The sequence below is a fragment of the Aquarana catesbeiana genome, linkage group LG12 (assembly GCF_042186555.1).
Source record: "Aquarana catesbeiana isolate 2022-GZ linkage group LG12, ASM4218655v1, whole genome shotgun sequence".
In the NCBI taxonomy this organism is placed as follows: Eukaryota; Metazoa; Chordata; class Amphibia; order Anura; family Ranidae; genus Aquarana; species Aquarana catesbeiana.
Window position 1 is genome coordinate 33,999,091 of NC_133335.1, and position 12,877 is coordinate 34,011,967.

The window sequence follows — 12,877 nt, forward strand, 5'->3', positions numbered from 1 at the left end:
TCCTCATCCGCATCTGAAAACCTTTTGATCTATCAATGTATGTGACTTTCATGCCCTGGGCTTTGCTTATGATATTTCCCAAACTTGGGTGCCCTGTGTTAGCTGTAATTTACAGGTTCAGAGTCACCACTATTCCACCTGATCCTGCAAGCGCTAATGTGTTTAACTCCATCTAGAGCCTATTCATAGAGTAAGGATCTTAGGGTGGACCATATGATCTAAAAAGTATTGAGACAGAGAGTTTAGAGTGATGGCATGCATTAATGCACACTTGCACAGATACAGACTTGTTTACCTGTAAATAATATCGTGCCCCATTGAAATAAAGAATTTGATTATTGTAATTAGATATGCATTGAATGAGCACACAGAGATCAGTATTGTGTAGTGCTCAAAATTTGAGACTGGGTCTGAGCCCTTTTGGCATCTGGGTGATTTAGATGTAATAAAACTCTCATTTTGCAACATATTAGAGATATTTGTAACATAATGTTCTCATTAGATTCAGCCATCCGCCCAGCCTGTCAGTATCGTTTTAGTTACAGGTATATGTTGTTAAGCCCCAATATAAGGGTTTTCGCACCATATGATCCTCGCTGTATGAATAAGCTCCGGAAGGAGTGAAATGCGTTAGTCTTGCAAGATCAGAGGGAAATTAAGTTTCAAAAATACTCCCTATGTTGCTTGTTCTACTTTAAGCCCTATCCTTCTCTTTAAAGAGTATGTGACATTTGGGATCAGTTTTCCACTGTTCCCTTGTCCCTACAACACCAACTTTTCATTGTACTCCAGTAGCATTTTACTCACTCCCCATGACCCAGAATATTATGACATCCCTAGTGCCCCCTATTTCTTCACTTCTCCAACGCGAAACGACTTGGACACCTTCACTGAAAAGAGTCTATTGTTTGCTCTACATCAGTGTAGACCATCTGATCTTCAAGGAATCTCTGGTATAGTTTTTAAACACCTTTGCCTAATAATTCCCATTTTGTGATTCCTCTCTGTCCCTTCTGAATCTCCAGTATGAGTAAGAAGAGAGGAGCACCTGGTGTCCAGTATTAGGAAACTCTTGATTTTGAGTATAACATGTTTTAGGGGAATTGACTCACTCTTCTTTAGGGCTGTTAGTAATTACTAATGACGACGGGTATGCTCCACGTTTTCTTATGAAAGCTGATGACTGCTTGTGAGATGCAGAGGCATCTCATAAGCATCTCTGCCACCACGAATGCAGTGATTTTATGATGACAGAATCTCACCACTGCATATTACTACTCTGTTTCCCACCGAGTTTCTCAACCACCAAGAATCATTACTTGGTAATGGACCTGCTTGGTAGACAAGCAGAGCCGCAAATGCCCATGATGAAGTCATGGTTCTATTTCTACTCTACTTGTGAATTTGTAGCATGAGGTGGAGGATTTTTTTTAACACCACTGTATCGGGCAGGTCTGGGTGTGGAGGTAGTAGACTGTGAGGTGCTAATATAGTGTGTTTGGCCCTGGACTCCAGCCACCATTTTCCCATTGCTTGTTAGCTTTCTTGATGGTGGACACAGGAGATGAGTTTTAGGAACTATAATTGTCCCTATTAACGGTGCAGAACCAATACTGCATGATAAGCTGCAGGAAAGTGGCAACTGTCGTGCACACAGTATTTTTACACAAAATGCTAATCTAATCCAAAGTGTTATTAAAAGTCCAAGGTGTAAAAAAAAAAAACAGGAAACCGGAAGTAATGAAAAGGAAAAAATTTGTGGAATAAAAATCAAGAAGTTTGAAAAGTATTGTGAACTTATTGTATATGTATATTAAGTAAGAAGTTTTCGGAGCATCTTTAATTTTCCTCTTAAAGACGCCTGGTCTCAATATCCTATTTGTTTTTTTTTTTTCTGTAGTTCTAATTTTAAAAAATATAGGCCCTAGGAAATTAATTATTAAAATTAATCCAAACCTGTATAATTATTTCACTTTAACCACTTCAGCCCCGGAAGGATTTACCCCCTTAATGACCAGGCCATTTTTTGCGATACAGCACTGTATTACTTTAACTGACAATTGCGCAAGCGTGCGACGCTATACCCAAATAAAATTGATGTCCTTTTTTTTCCCCAACAAATAGAGCTTTCTTTTGGTGGTATTTCATCACCTCTGCAGTTTTTTATTTTTTGCGCTATAAACAAAAAAAAGACCGACAATTAAAAAAAAACAAAAAAAACAATATTTTTAACTTTTTACATATCCAATAAAAAAAAATGTATAAAAACAAATTTATTCATCAGTTTGGGCCAATATATATTCTATATGTTTTTGGTTAAAAAAAATCGCAATAAGTGTATATTGATTGGTTTGCACAAAAGCTATAGCATCTACTAAATAGGGGATAGATTTATGGTATTTTTATTATTTTTTTTTTTACTAGTAATGACGGTGATCAGCGATTTTTAGTGGGACTGCAACATTGCGGCAGACAGATCAGACACTTTTGACACTTTTTTGGGACCAGTGACATTATTACAGTGATGAGAGCTAAAAATATGCACTGATCACTGTATAAATGACACTGACAGGGAGGTGGTACTCTTAACACATACCTGTCGGCCAGGAGGGCCAGCAGGTGGCTGAAAACGAACCCCAAAATATGGCGGTTGTCCCATAAATACCCTCTCCCAGAATGCAACTCGAAGGACCAACTCCACCGAGTTATCTCCGGGAAAGAGGAGCACTCATACGCTTCAACACGTTCCTTTTCCAACACTGGCCCATGGTGACAACGATACCCACCGGCACAGTGTGGAACCACATGCAACAATCGCCAAGCTGGAACAGAGGCAAATCTAACTTCCTCTAACAAGTGACCCACTAGATTTACCTATCAGCGGTAGATCAAAAATCTACCAGCGCTACATAAGGCTTACCTGTAGGTAAAAAAAAATATCTCCTAAACCTGTACGGTTTAGGAGATATTCCCCTCGCAATGAGCCGCTGACTGCAGAGGCGCATGCGCACAGGGGATTCTCGGCTGAAAGCCCGGCAGACGCCGAACCTTGCCGGAAAGAAGTCGGGAGTGACGACATCGCGGCTCCGGCCCCTCACAGCGCCGGAGCCGCAATACCCGGAAGACACGCCGAGGGGAAATGTCAGCTCCCTCGGCGTGGACCGGGTGAGATGCCGGCGCCTCGTTCTAAGGTAAGTATCTCATAATGAGCTAGTATGTGGTGCATACTAGCTCATTATGCCTTTTCCCTTACAGGTGTAGGGAAAAAAAAAATCAGCGGGTTTACTACCGCTTTAAGTTTGTCCTAGGAAGGTGCTTTCTAACTGTGGGGGGAGTGGACTGACTGGGAGTACTGAGAGATCGCTGTTTCTGATCACTAGGAATAGACAATCTCTCTGTACTCCCCTGTCAGAATGGGGATCTGCTTTGTTTGTTCTGCCTCTCTGTGGAGAGATCGCGGGTGGCCGGCGGACATCGCTCGCAGTGTCTCCTGCACGAAACGACGTACGGGTACATCGCTTTTTGCAATAGGGCCGCCCTGTCGCAGTATAAATGCGGTGGGTCATTAAAAATGACCTCTCATTACATTTGGGTTGCACATCTTGCAGCATGTGCCTTTATGATATATATATCTCTATCTATCTATCTATCTATCTATCTATCTATCTATCTATCTATCTATCTATCTATCTATCTATCTATCTATCTATCTATCTATCTATCTATCTATATAACTTTTTTCATATCCGTTGCATGTCTACTGTTATCTGGAATCTTTTGTATGTTTTTCTACAAAACTAAATAAGGATGTATTGGAAAAAAAATGTACCTTTTCATTTTCAATCTGCAACTCTAATTTTCTGTAAAATGCAATGCAATATGGCTACTTGGAGGCGTTCTGTACATGGAATGTGTACAGAATGCCCCCCCAGAAACATAATTTCCTGCTTGTGTGATTGGTTCACTGATTTTCCCAGACGTTTACACTAAGATACAGGTCAGATTTCAGGCATCCCATGCAACAAAAATGTAATTTTTTGTGAGATACTCCCAATAGAAAATCATGTCTTAAAGGGTTGCAGACCCTGCCATTTTCCTCATTAGAGCAACAGTTCACTGATAATTAGGAAACCACTCCCATTAGATTCACTTTCCACATGGACACAAACACACAGGGATTTCTTCAGAATAACAAAAGGTAGGAATTTGCAACAAAGTTTGTTCAAATCCTTGCACTGTACATAGATCACCCAGAGGGGAATGTGTTTTTCTCACCAAAAGTGGAGTTACTCTTTAAATATGTAATTACAGTATACATGGGTTCCTTCAAGTTCTAGTTAATTTTGGGGGGTCTTGGTATTGAAGCACTTGGTAAGATCAGAAGTCCCCTCCCAGGGAAGTTTGAAAATTTCAAAGTTGAGCCAATGATTTCTACTAAGTTGTTTAAAATATTTTCACATTACAGCTCAGCACCTTGACTTGGACACAGGGTTACCAGTTAAGAATGCAACTTTCACCCTGTTGCCTTCCTCGCCTTCACCGTGTTCCTCACCTTTAGCTAGCCCCAATCCAGTGAAGTCACTTAGCATTGCAACAGCTGTGAAAAACGTGAGCAAGCACTGGGCTAGTACTACTGACAAGACTGGAAATAAACTTGGTGTATATGAAACTGTCCAGGAAAACCTGTCTCCAGCCATCAGTAATACATCAATGGTAAAGTAATTGGTTTTGTTGTTATTTTATTATTATTACTATTAATTTATATTTCTATAACTTATTTCTCCCTGGCAACACAAAGGGGTTGATTTATTAAAGGCAAATAGACTGTGAACTTTGCAAGGGAAGTTCCTCCAGAGCTTAGTAAATGAGGCAAACCTTCATTTTACAAACACATGCAAGGACAATCATTGCACATGATTGGATGATGGAAGTCAGCAGAGCTTCCCTCATTTACATAGCTCAGGGGCAACTGCACTTCCAAAATGCATAGTCTGTTTGCCTTTAGTAAATCCACCCCATAGTTCTTGTATCATCTTTTAGGGGCAGATGGTGAGGCAGCCATCTTGGATAAACTCAGTAGAACATATTGTTGTGGTTATCTTTAAAGCTGTAGAAGTATGAAGTGTTTTTTTTTGTGATGGAATATTGGTACTGCAGGATATCGGCGTGGGACTTCTTGCTGTCAATGAAGAGGCTCCTGTTGTAGGATGAGGTGAGTATGCAGCAGACTAGGGGTTAGTGTTAGGGCTGGTTCACACCAGCCACTGCACTGCAGCGCAGCGGCTGGTGAGCAGAGTGATTCAGCTGAGATCAGTGCAGTGATGATCCCCTGAGTTTGGCGGATCTCGCTGCTTATTTCTGTTCAACAAACTTTATTGAGATATCACACAGACATCTCATAAAGTTCAATTGCTGGCTGCAACGTGTGAGGCAGTGGATTGCCTCACACTGCGTTGTGCTGAAAAAAACAAACTGGTTTCTGTACAAAGATTTAAAGTGCCCTGATAGGTTGTTTGCTTTTCCTAAGCACTGGCCTTGTATCCGTTTGGTGATGATATTGTTCAGAAGTGGTCTGTTACCACTGTGGATCCAGCCATGTCTCGTCTTAACAAGGTGACTAACATACCGGCGAAGGATGTACCTGTTTTTAAGGACCCAACCGATATGTGGTTGGAAGCCCTTTTTCAAACTCTGTTCTCATTGATGGGTCCAGACTTATTCTGTTCATGACTGTACTTTGTCAAACCACGTGACACTAAATTTTCACTGTGATGGCTTACTTGAAGCCTCCAACTTTATTTCTTGCCTGTGTCTCCTGTTGGTACATGTGCACATATGGATAGGGTAAATTAGTTAATGTGCTGACCTACAGAATTCTCGTGTAAGAAGTGTTTGATCTGCATGGTATTCGAGGAACAAAACCTCTTTGGATTAGCTCTAGCTGTTCTCCTCAAGAATGGTACTGGTGGCAAGAGCACTTATCCCTTTCAGCTGAGGAAGCCTAGGGAGAAAACTGCAAAGTTGTCTCCCACTTTGAGCATTAAGAAGTGTCTCTTTCAAATCTCCACTGCCTTAACTTCAGCTTCAAAGCCCTCCAAGCTTGCCCCCCAATTCAGCTGCAAAGTCTGGCAATAAAAGTTTGCCAAATCTTAAGACAAGCTTTTATCCACATGAAGGTGGTAGTACATCTGTTTACCTTTGCAGACGCTTGGACATCTTGCATCCCTGATGCCTGGGTGCAAGGTTTGTTTCAAGGGTTTTACTCCATCTTTTTAATGGTTCCAAAATACAAAGGGGGCATTTAACCCATCTTGGACTTCAAAGCCTATAATTTGTACATTTGGAACAAAAAAATCCAGATAGAATCAACCAGATCTGCCATTGCCTTCCTTCACCAGGGAAACTTTCTGGCTTCTGTGGACATAGTGGTGTACATCAGTTAACAGGGAGGAATCAGAAGTCTTGCCTGAAGAGGGGCTGAGTGGATCCTGGTCTGGGCAGAACTTTTCAAATGTGTTCAAGTCAGCCGTGTACATTCAAGGGATAGATAATTGGCAGGTTTCTTCAGCTGGTAATGCATGAACCTAAGAATGGTTTCTACACCTGAAGATGCTCCAGGGCTTGTGTCACAGTTTGGGGATGCCAGATCAGGGCCTTCTAGTCCCCAGGCTCAGCAACAAACTGGACAATTTGTTTCTACATGCAGGGATCCACTGATGGCAGCAGTGGATGCCCTTGTGGCTCCAAGGGATCAGTTCATGTAATATATGCCTTTCATTTCCAGGAACATCTTACCTGCCTAAACCACATCATTGAGACAGATGGCATTGTAGTGATTCTCATTTCCCCAAATTAGCCCAAGGAGATATGGTATGCCAACCTAGTAAGACTTCTAGCGTACGTATGGTGGGCTTTGCCAAACCTTACAGATCTACTGTCCCAAGGGTTGATTTGTTACCTTGCTGATCCTTGGCTTTAATGGCATATATGCTGAACCGCAGTTTCTAAAGGATAGAGGGAGTCATTATTCCACTTCCTGCATTGTCTGGTTTCGGGCGTGGCAGACATAATGTGCTTCACTTGGTGTGCAGGAATTTCTTCATCCTTTCCATCCTGCAGTTTGGTCTGGATCAACATTTGGCTCAAGCTCTGGTCTTTGCTCTTTCCATTCCGTTCACAGGCAGTTGGCCTCTCACTCTTATGCCCCGTACACACGGTCGGATTTTCCGATGGAAAATGTGTGATAGGACCTTGTTGTCGGAAATTCCAACCGTGTGTAGGCTCCATCACACATTTTCCACTGGATTTTCCGACACAATGTTTGAGAGCAGGCTATAAAATTTTCCGACAACAAAATCCGTTGTCGGAATTTCCGATCCTGTGTACACAAATCCGACGCACAAAGTGCCACGCATGCTCAGAATAAATAAAGAGATGAAAGCTATTGGCTACTGCCCCGTTTATAGTCCCAACGTACGTGTTTTACGTCACCGCGTTCAGAATGATCGGATTTTCCGACAACTTTGTGTGACCGTGTGTATGCAAGACAAGTTTGAGCCCACATCCGTCGGAAAAAATCCTAAGATTTTGTTGTCGGAATGTCCGATCAATGTCCGAAAGTGTCTACGGGGCATTAGATTAAGACTTTTCGTTCTGAGGGTTTTTCATGTGGCTCCCACTGTGCTTTAGAAGCTCTAGTTTGAACCCATTAGAGACATTCCTTTCTCTACTTAAACCCACAACATGGTTTTTCTTGTAGCTATCACCTCTATGAGGCAAGTTTCTGAAATGGTGGCCTTTTTTTGCAAAGAACCCTTTGTGGTCTTGCATAGGAACCATGGGATGTTGAGTTCCTGGACTTCCTCCTTGCCTAAGTCTGTGACCTTTCCTCTTAACCAGGACATTGTTCTGTTATCCCTTTGTCTCACTCCAGTTCATCACAAGGAAATTTCTCTCCATTGCCTGGATGTGGTTTAGGTTGTGCGAGTCTGACTTTCAGCCACTTCTTTTTTACAGACAGATCGATTCCCTTTTTGTCATCCTAGATAGGCCCTGGAACAGATAGACCATCGTTCATGCTTAAGGTTTCAACGATTAGGTTTCCTGCTTTCCTGTTAAAGATTACTCCACTAAGTCTGCAAGCACCTCTTGGATTTTTCAGCATCAGACAACTATTTCCCAGATCTGTAAAGCTGCCACCTGGTCTACTGTTTATATGTTCTCTAAGTTCTTCCAGGTAGACATTTCTGTCTCATCTGATGCCAGCTTTGGGCGTAAGAGCCTTCAGCCATCTCTTTAAAAGATAAGTTCACCTTAGGGAACATGCTACATGTTCCCATAGATATTCCCATCGCAAACATTCCTTGAAAAGGCTCTAAGATACTTGGTGCTGCAGCAACCACCAACTGGAAACTGGATCATAAGTGTCACAATAAAGATATTTGCAAGCACACCACGAATCTTCAAGTTGAGTCCAAACATTTTTTTTATAACAGCATGATCAGATCACAAGCAAGAGAGTTTTATTTTTTATTAAAGCAGGATTACATCATAAGCAAGAGAGTGCAATGTTTCAGAGTCACGCAGGACCCCTTCGTCAGGCATGTAATGAGTGTAAAGCAGTAGTGCAAAATATTTAAATAAGCATTCATCAATCAGAGAAAAGCAAAGAGCCATGTACCACTCACCCCTGGACAGGTGTGACATCATATGACCTGACAAAAAGCCAGTAAATACAAACAAACATATAGTAATGCATTAATATATACAGCAGGATTACATGCTGACATGGTCACTAACCTGTGTACCCAGCCTTGCATAATCGTCAGCATTCCGAATGAGCAGAATAAGACATACTGATGCTTCTGAACTGAATCGGGCACATCTGTCAGATGAGCCCTATCTGAGCTATACAGACCGTGGGACGAGCGTCACTGGTTACCCGGCAACTGACACTCCTCCACTCCGAACCGGAATCAATTCCAAGAGACAGGGGATGCTATCGGGCAAGAGCCACCGACACCATGGAAACACATGATGTCAGGCCGCTCCGCTTCTGCTGCCAGCTGATACAAAGCCGCTGCCAGGGGCAGTGCAGTGAAACCTTCCGTGTGGAGGTACAGAAAGTGAAAGAACCAGCTCAAGATGAATAAAAGGAACAGATATAGAAAAAGAAGAAATATCAGGACAAGAAAGAAAGAGGGGGAGAAAAACCAAAATAAGCAAAATGATTGATAGAAAAAGCAAAAGAAATGTAGGAGAGATGAAACAAGACAAATTGGGGAAGAAAAAAATTGAAGAAGAGAAAATAAAAAAACTATAGGAAATATAAAAAAAAATGTAGAAAAATGAAAATAAAAAAAGAATTACTGAAAAAATGGAAAGGGGGGACCAAAAACAGAAAAAAAAGAAAGGAACGTGGATGACAAGGTAAACAAGCAATGCAATAGCTGTGGGAAAACTGGCGATAAAACCCATGAAATAGTCCGATACCATATATGTAGGTGAAGTAATCTATGCAATAATATACAATCTAATATATCCTATTATGTAACTATTGCATACATGTATTAACTTGCCTATCCCTATAAATTAGCTAGTCTAAAGAGTCTGATAAGCACAATGATATAACAAACACATCTGCTTAGTAAACATTGTTACATTTATTTCCCAAGAGAATAGGAATATACTAAACAGCAGAATTTAGGAAAACTAACATAAAGGTATTAAAAGAAATTACAATGTTACAAAGCTTACAATCAGAACACAATACAAAAATATACTTATCACATCCTCTAGACTGGACTCATTGGCTGGTCTCAAGATGTTGAAAGAGAGAGCTCTGTTTGAAACATCCCTTTTTACAATCTGAAAGAGAGAGCTCTGTTTAAAACATCCCTTTTTACAATCACAAATCATCCAAACCCCCTCCCATTGCCAGCCCAACTCGATTTTGGAGGAATAAGAGTGTCCCGGGGGCGTTCCTCCTCAACAGGTTATATTATTGACCATCCTGGGGTATTGTCCACTAGGGGGCAGCTTTTGTCCATGAATCACCACTGTCCGACCTGAGTCAAACCTTCACAGATATCTGGGTCTTTGATCTTCTGTATTTCAATTCATCAATTATCTCTGCCAGTCAGGCTTTCTTTGAAGCTCGCAAGTAGAGCAGTTAATCAGGAATTCTCATACACAGATCGGAGCCAGCATTGTAATGCACAGCTAGAGGCTTAACGGGCTACATTCCAACCTGGGGGGGGGGCATCCTGTCCTCCAGGGAGTGTGAATACCTCATCCTTTCAAAAAATATGGAAGCCTGGCTGATCTTGGGAATAAAAACAGATATTTAGAAAATCCATAAATATGACATTGGACCATGTCGACTTCCAACATATCTGCTTTGCGCCTAAAGGGCGTATATCACCCTTCTTCAGACACTGCTCCTTTTGAACAGTCCATAAATGTCTTACCGCATGTTGCTTCCCAATCTGTGTTTCGAAACCAGTATCTATGGAAGAGTCCTTAACTGTATTACTGTGTTGCTTCAGAAACAGCTCCTATGGAACAGTCCATAATGGTCTTACCGTGTTGTGCTTCCCCACACGTGGGTGACACACCAATATCACTCTTCCGTGACAGCTTCCATGTCACCATTCTGTGTCTTCTGTATCTTCTCCTTTCCGATATCTTCAGGATGGGGTGCAGTACAGGCAAGGGGTGTCCATTCACTCACCATTCACCAGCACACATTCAGTGCAACATATCAACCAGGTTTCAGATACAGAGTCTCGAGGAGGGCCTTTCGCCCATATTACTAGCCTAAAATACACCTTTATCACACTATACCATAACATGAATCAACCCATTACCATAATATATACGTATATTCATATGATCCATCAAATTACTCATCCCGCTCCCAACCTCCTATAACTCCTCAGTGTAGATACAGGCCGGGATTAGGCAGGTGCGCTCACAATGGCCTACCGCAATTCTGGCACGTCAGTGGTATTTCAGGGTTCTGAACTGCCAGCAAAGCCTCCACCTTGTATGAAGAGATCTTACCGTCAATTCGTCCCTCCACTTGAATAGATAAATGCAAGACTTTCCTATGTAAATGTCGAGTCCAACAACACATACCGACTTGAACCAATGACGAAACTGCAGCAATACTGAGTAATATTACAACGGGATGTATCAAATAATTCAAGATACTGTTGGCCTTACTGGATTGTCTGAATATTACCTCCCACCAAGACCCTCCCACATCATTTTCTAGTTGATGCACTACCTCCTTTATTACATTCTGTGTATGGTAGATGGCTAAAGTAGCATTAGCTCTCTATTGCTGCAGCATCCTCATAGGGCTCTCATCTTTATCCCAATCTGTTAACCATTCCTATATCTTCCTTCCCATACCAAGGTTCAGGGCTCTCAGATTGACAGGGCGGTTATAATGGACATCCACAGACAGATTGGCAATATGCGGTACCACATAATTCCATTCCTGTGTCTGGATCTCAGAGACACCGCCAAGGGTACACCATGCTCCTCTAGCTATTGTCAGGTTCACAGAACATCCTAGTTGGATTAGCATAAGAGATGTGCTTTGGTAAAATCTTACTGAGCTGTGATGCCAACTCATAAGGCCACTGCCCCCCATACAGGGACTGTACAATCAGCTTGATGTTGGTTGATAATTCCGCCTGTCTCTGCGTGCACTCCACGGAAACTGCTTTACTAAAACTCACTAACGATTTACTAACTGCTAAAACCAACAGCCAGTACTGCATACTCCTACTACTTGACCTCTCTGCGGCCTTTGATACTGTTGACCACCCGCTCCATCTCAATAAACTACATTCCCTTGGCCTCCGAGATTCTGCTTTATCCTGGTTCTCTGCCTATTTATCACAGAGCTCCTTCAGTGTCACCTACAACTCTGTCTCCTCCTCTCCTTTGCCCCTTTCTGCGGGGGACCCCCAAGGCTCTGTTCTTGGACTCCCTCTCTTCTCTATCTACACCTCCTCCCTTGGTCACTTGATAACCGCCCAGGGCTTCCAATACCACTTATACGCTGATGACACCCAAATCTATCTGTCTACTCCTCACCTCACTCTTTCAGTCTCCTCTCACATTACTAACTTACTAACTGACATATCAGCATGGATGTCGCACCACTTTCTTAAACGAAATCTCTCTAAAACTGAGCTATTAATATTCCCCCTGCCCGTGCGCCCCTCCATGACTTTTCCATCAAAATGAACAATGCAACCATCAGTCCCTCCCCTCACGCCAGGGTACTAGGTGTAATCCTAGACTCTGACTTTTCAGCCTCAAATCCAATCATTGTCAAAAGTTTGTAGAATTCACCTTCGTAACATCTCTAAAATTCGCCCCTTTTTAACAAATGAAACCACCAAGCTCCTCATTCACTCCCTTGTTATCTCTCGTCTTGACTATTGCAACTCCCTTCTCATTGGCCTGCCTCTCCATAGGCTATCCCCTCTTCAGTCTATCGTGAATGCTGCTGCCAGACTTATACACCTTACCAACCGCTCAGTGTCTGCCAACCCTCTCCTCCAATCCCTACACTGGCTCCCAATCACCCAGCGAATTAAATTCAAAATACTAACCACAACATACAAAGCCATTCACAACTCTGCACCGAGCTACATCACCAATCTTGTCTCCAGATATCACCCAAATCGTCCTCTCCGTTCTTCTCAAGACCTCCTGCTCTCAAGCTCTCTCGTCTCCTCCCGTGCTCTTCTCCAGGATTTCTCCAGAGCCTCTCCCATCCTCTGGAACTCGCTACCTCAACCTGTCTGGCTATCCCCTTCTCTTGCTACCTTCAGGTGATCCCTGAAAACTCATC

The 12,877-nt window shown here is 42.3% G+C and overlaps 1 protein-coding gene across 1 annotated transcript in view; it reads left to right on the forward strand.

Moving 5' to 3' along the window:
* SYCP2 (synaptonemal complex protein 2) overlaps positions 1-12,877 on the forward strand; it is a 162,624-nt gene that overhangs the window by 100,722 nt on the left and 49,025 nt on the right. The window contains exon 31 of the mRNA XM_073606390.1: positions 4,466-4,713. Coding sequence (XP_073462491.1) covers positions 4,466-4,713 — 248 coding nt within the window. The remainder of the gene's footprint in view (positions 1-4,465; positions 4,714-12,877) is intronic.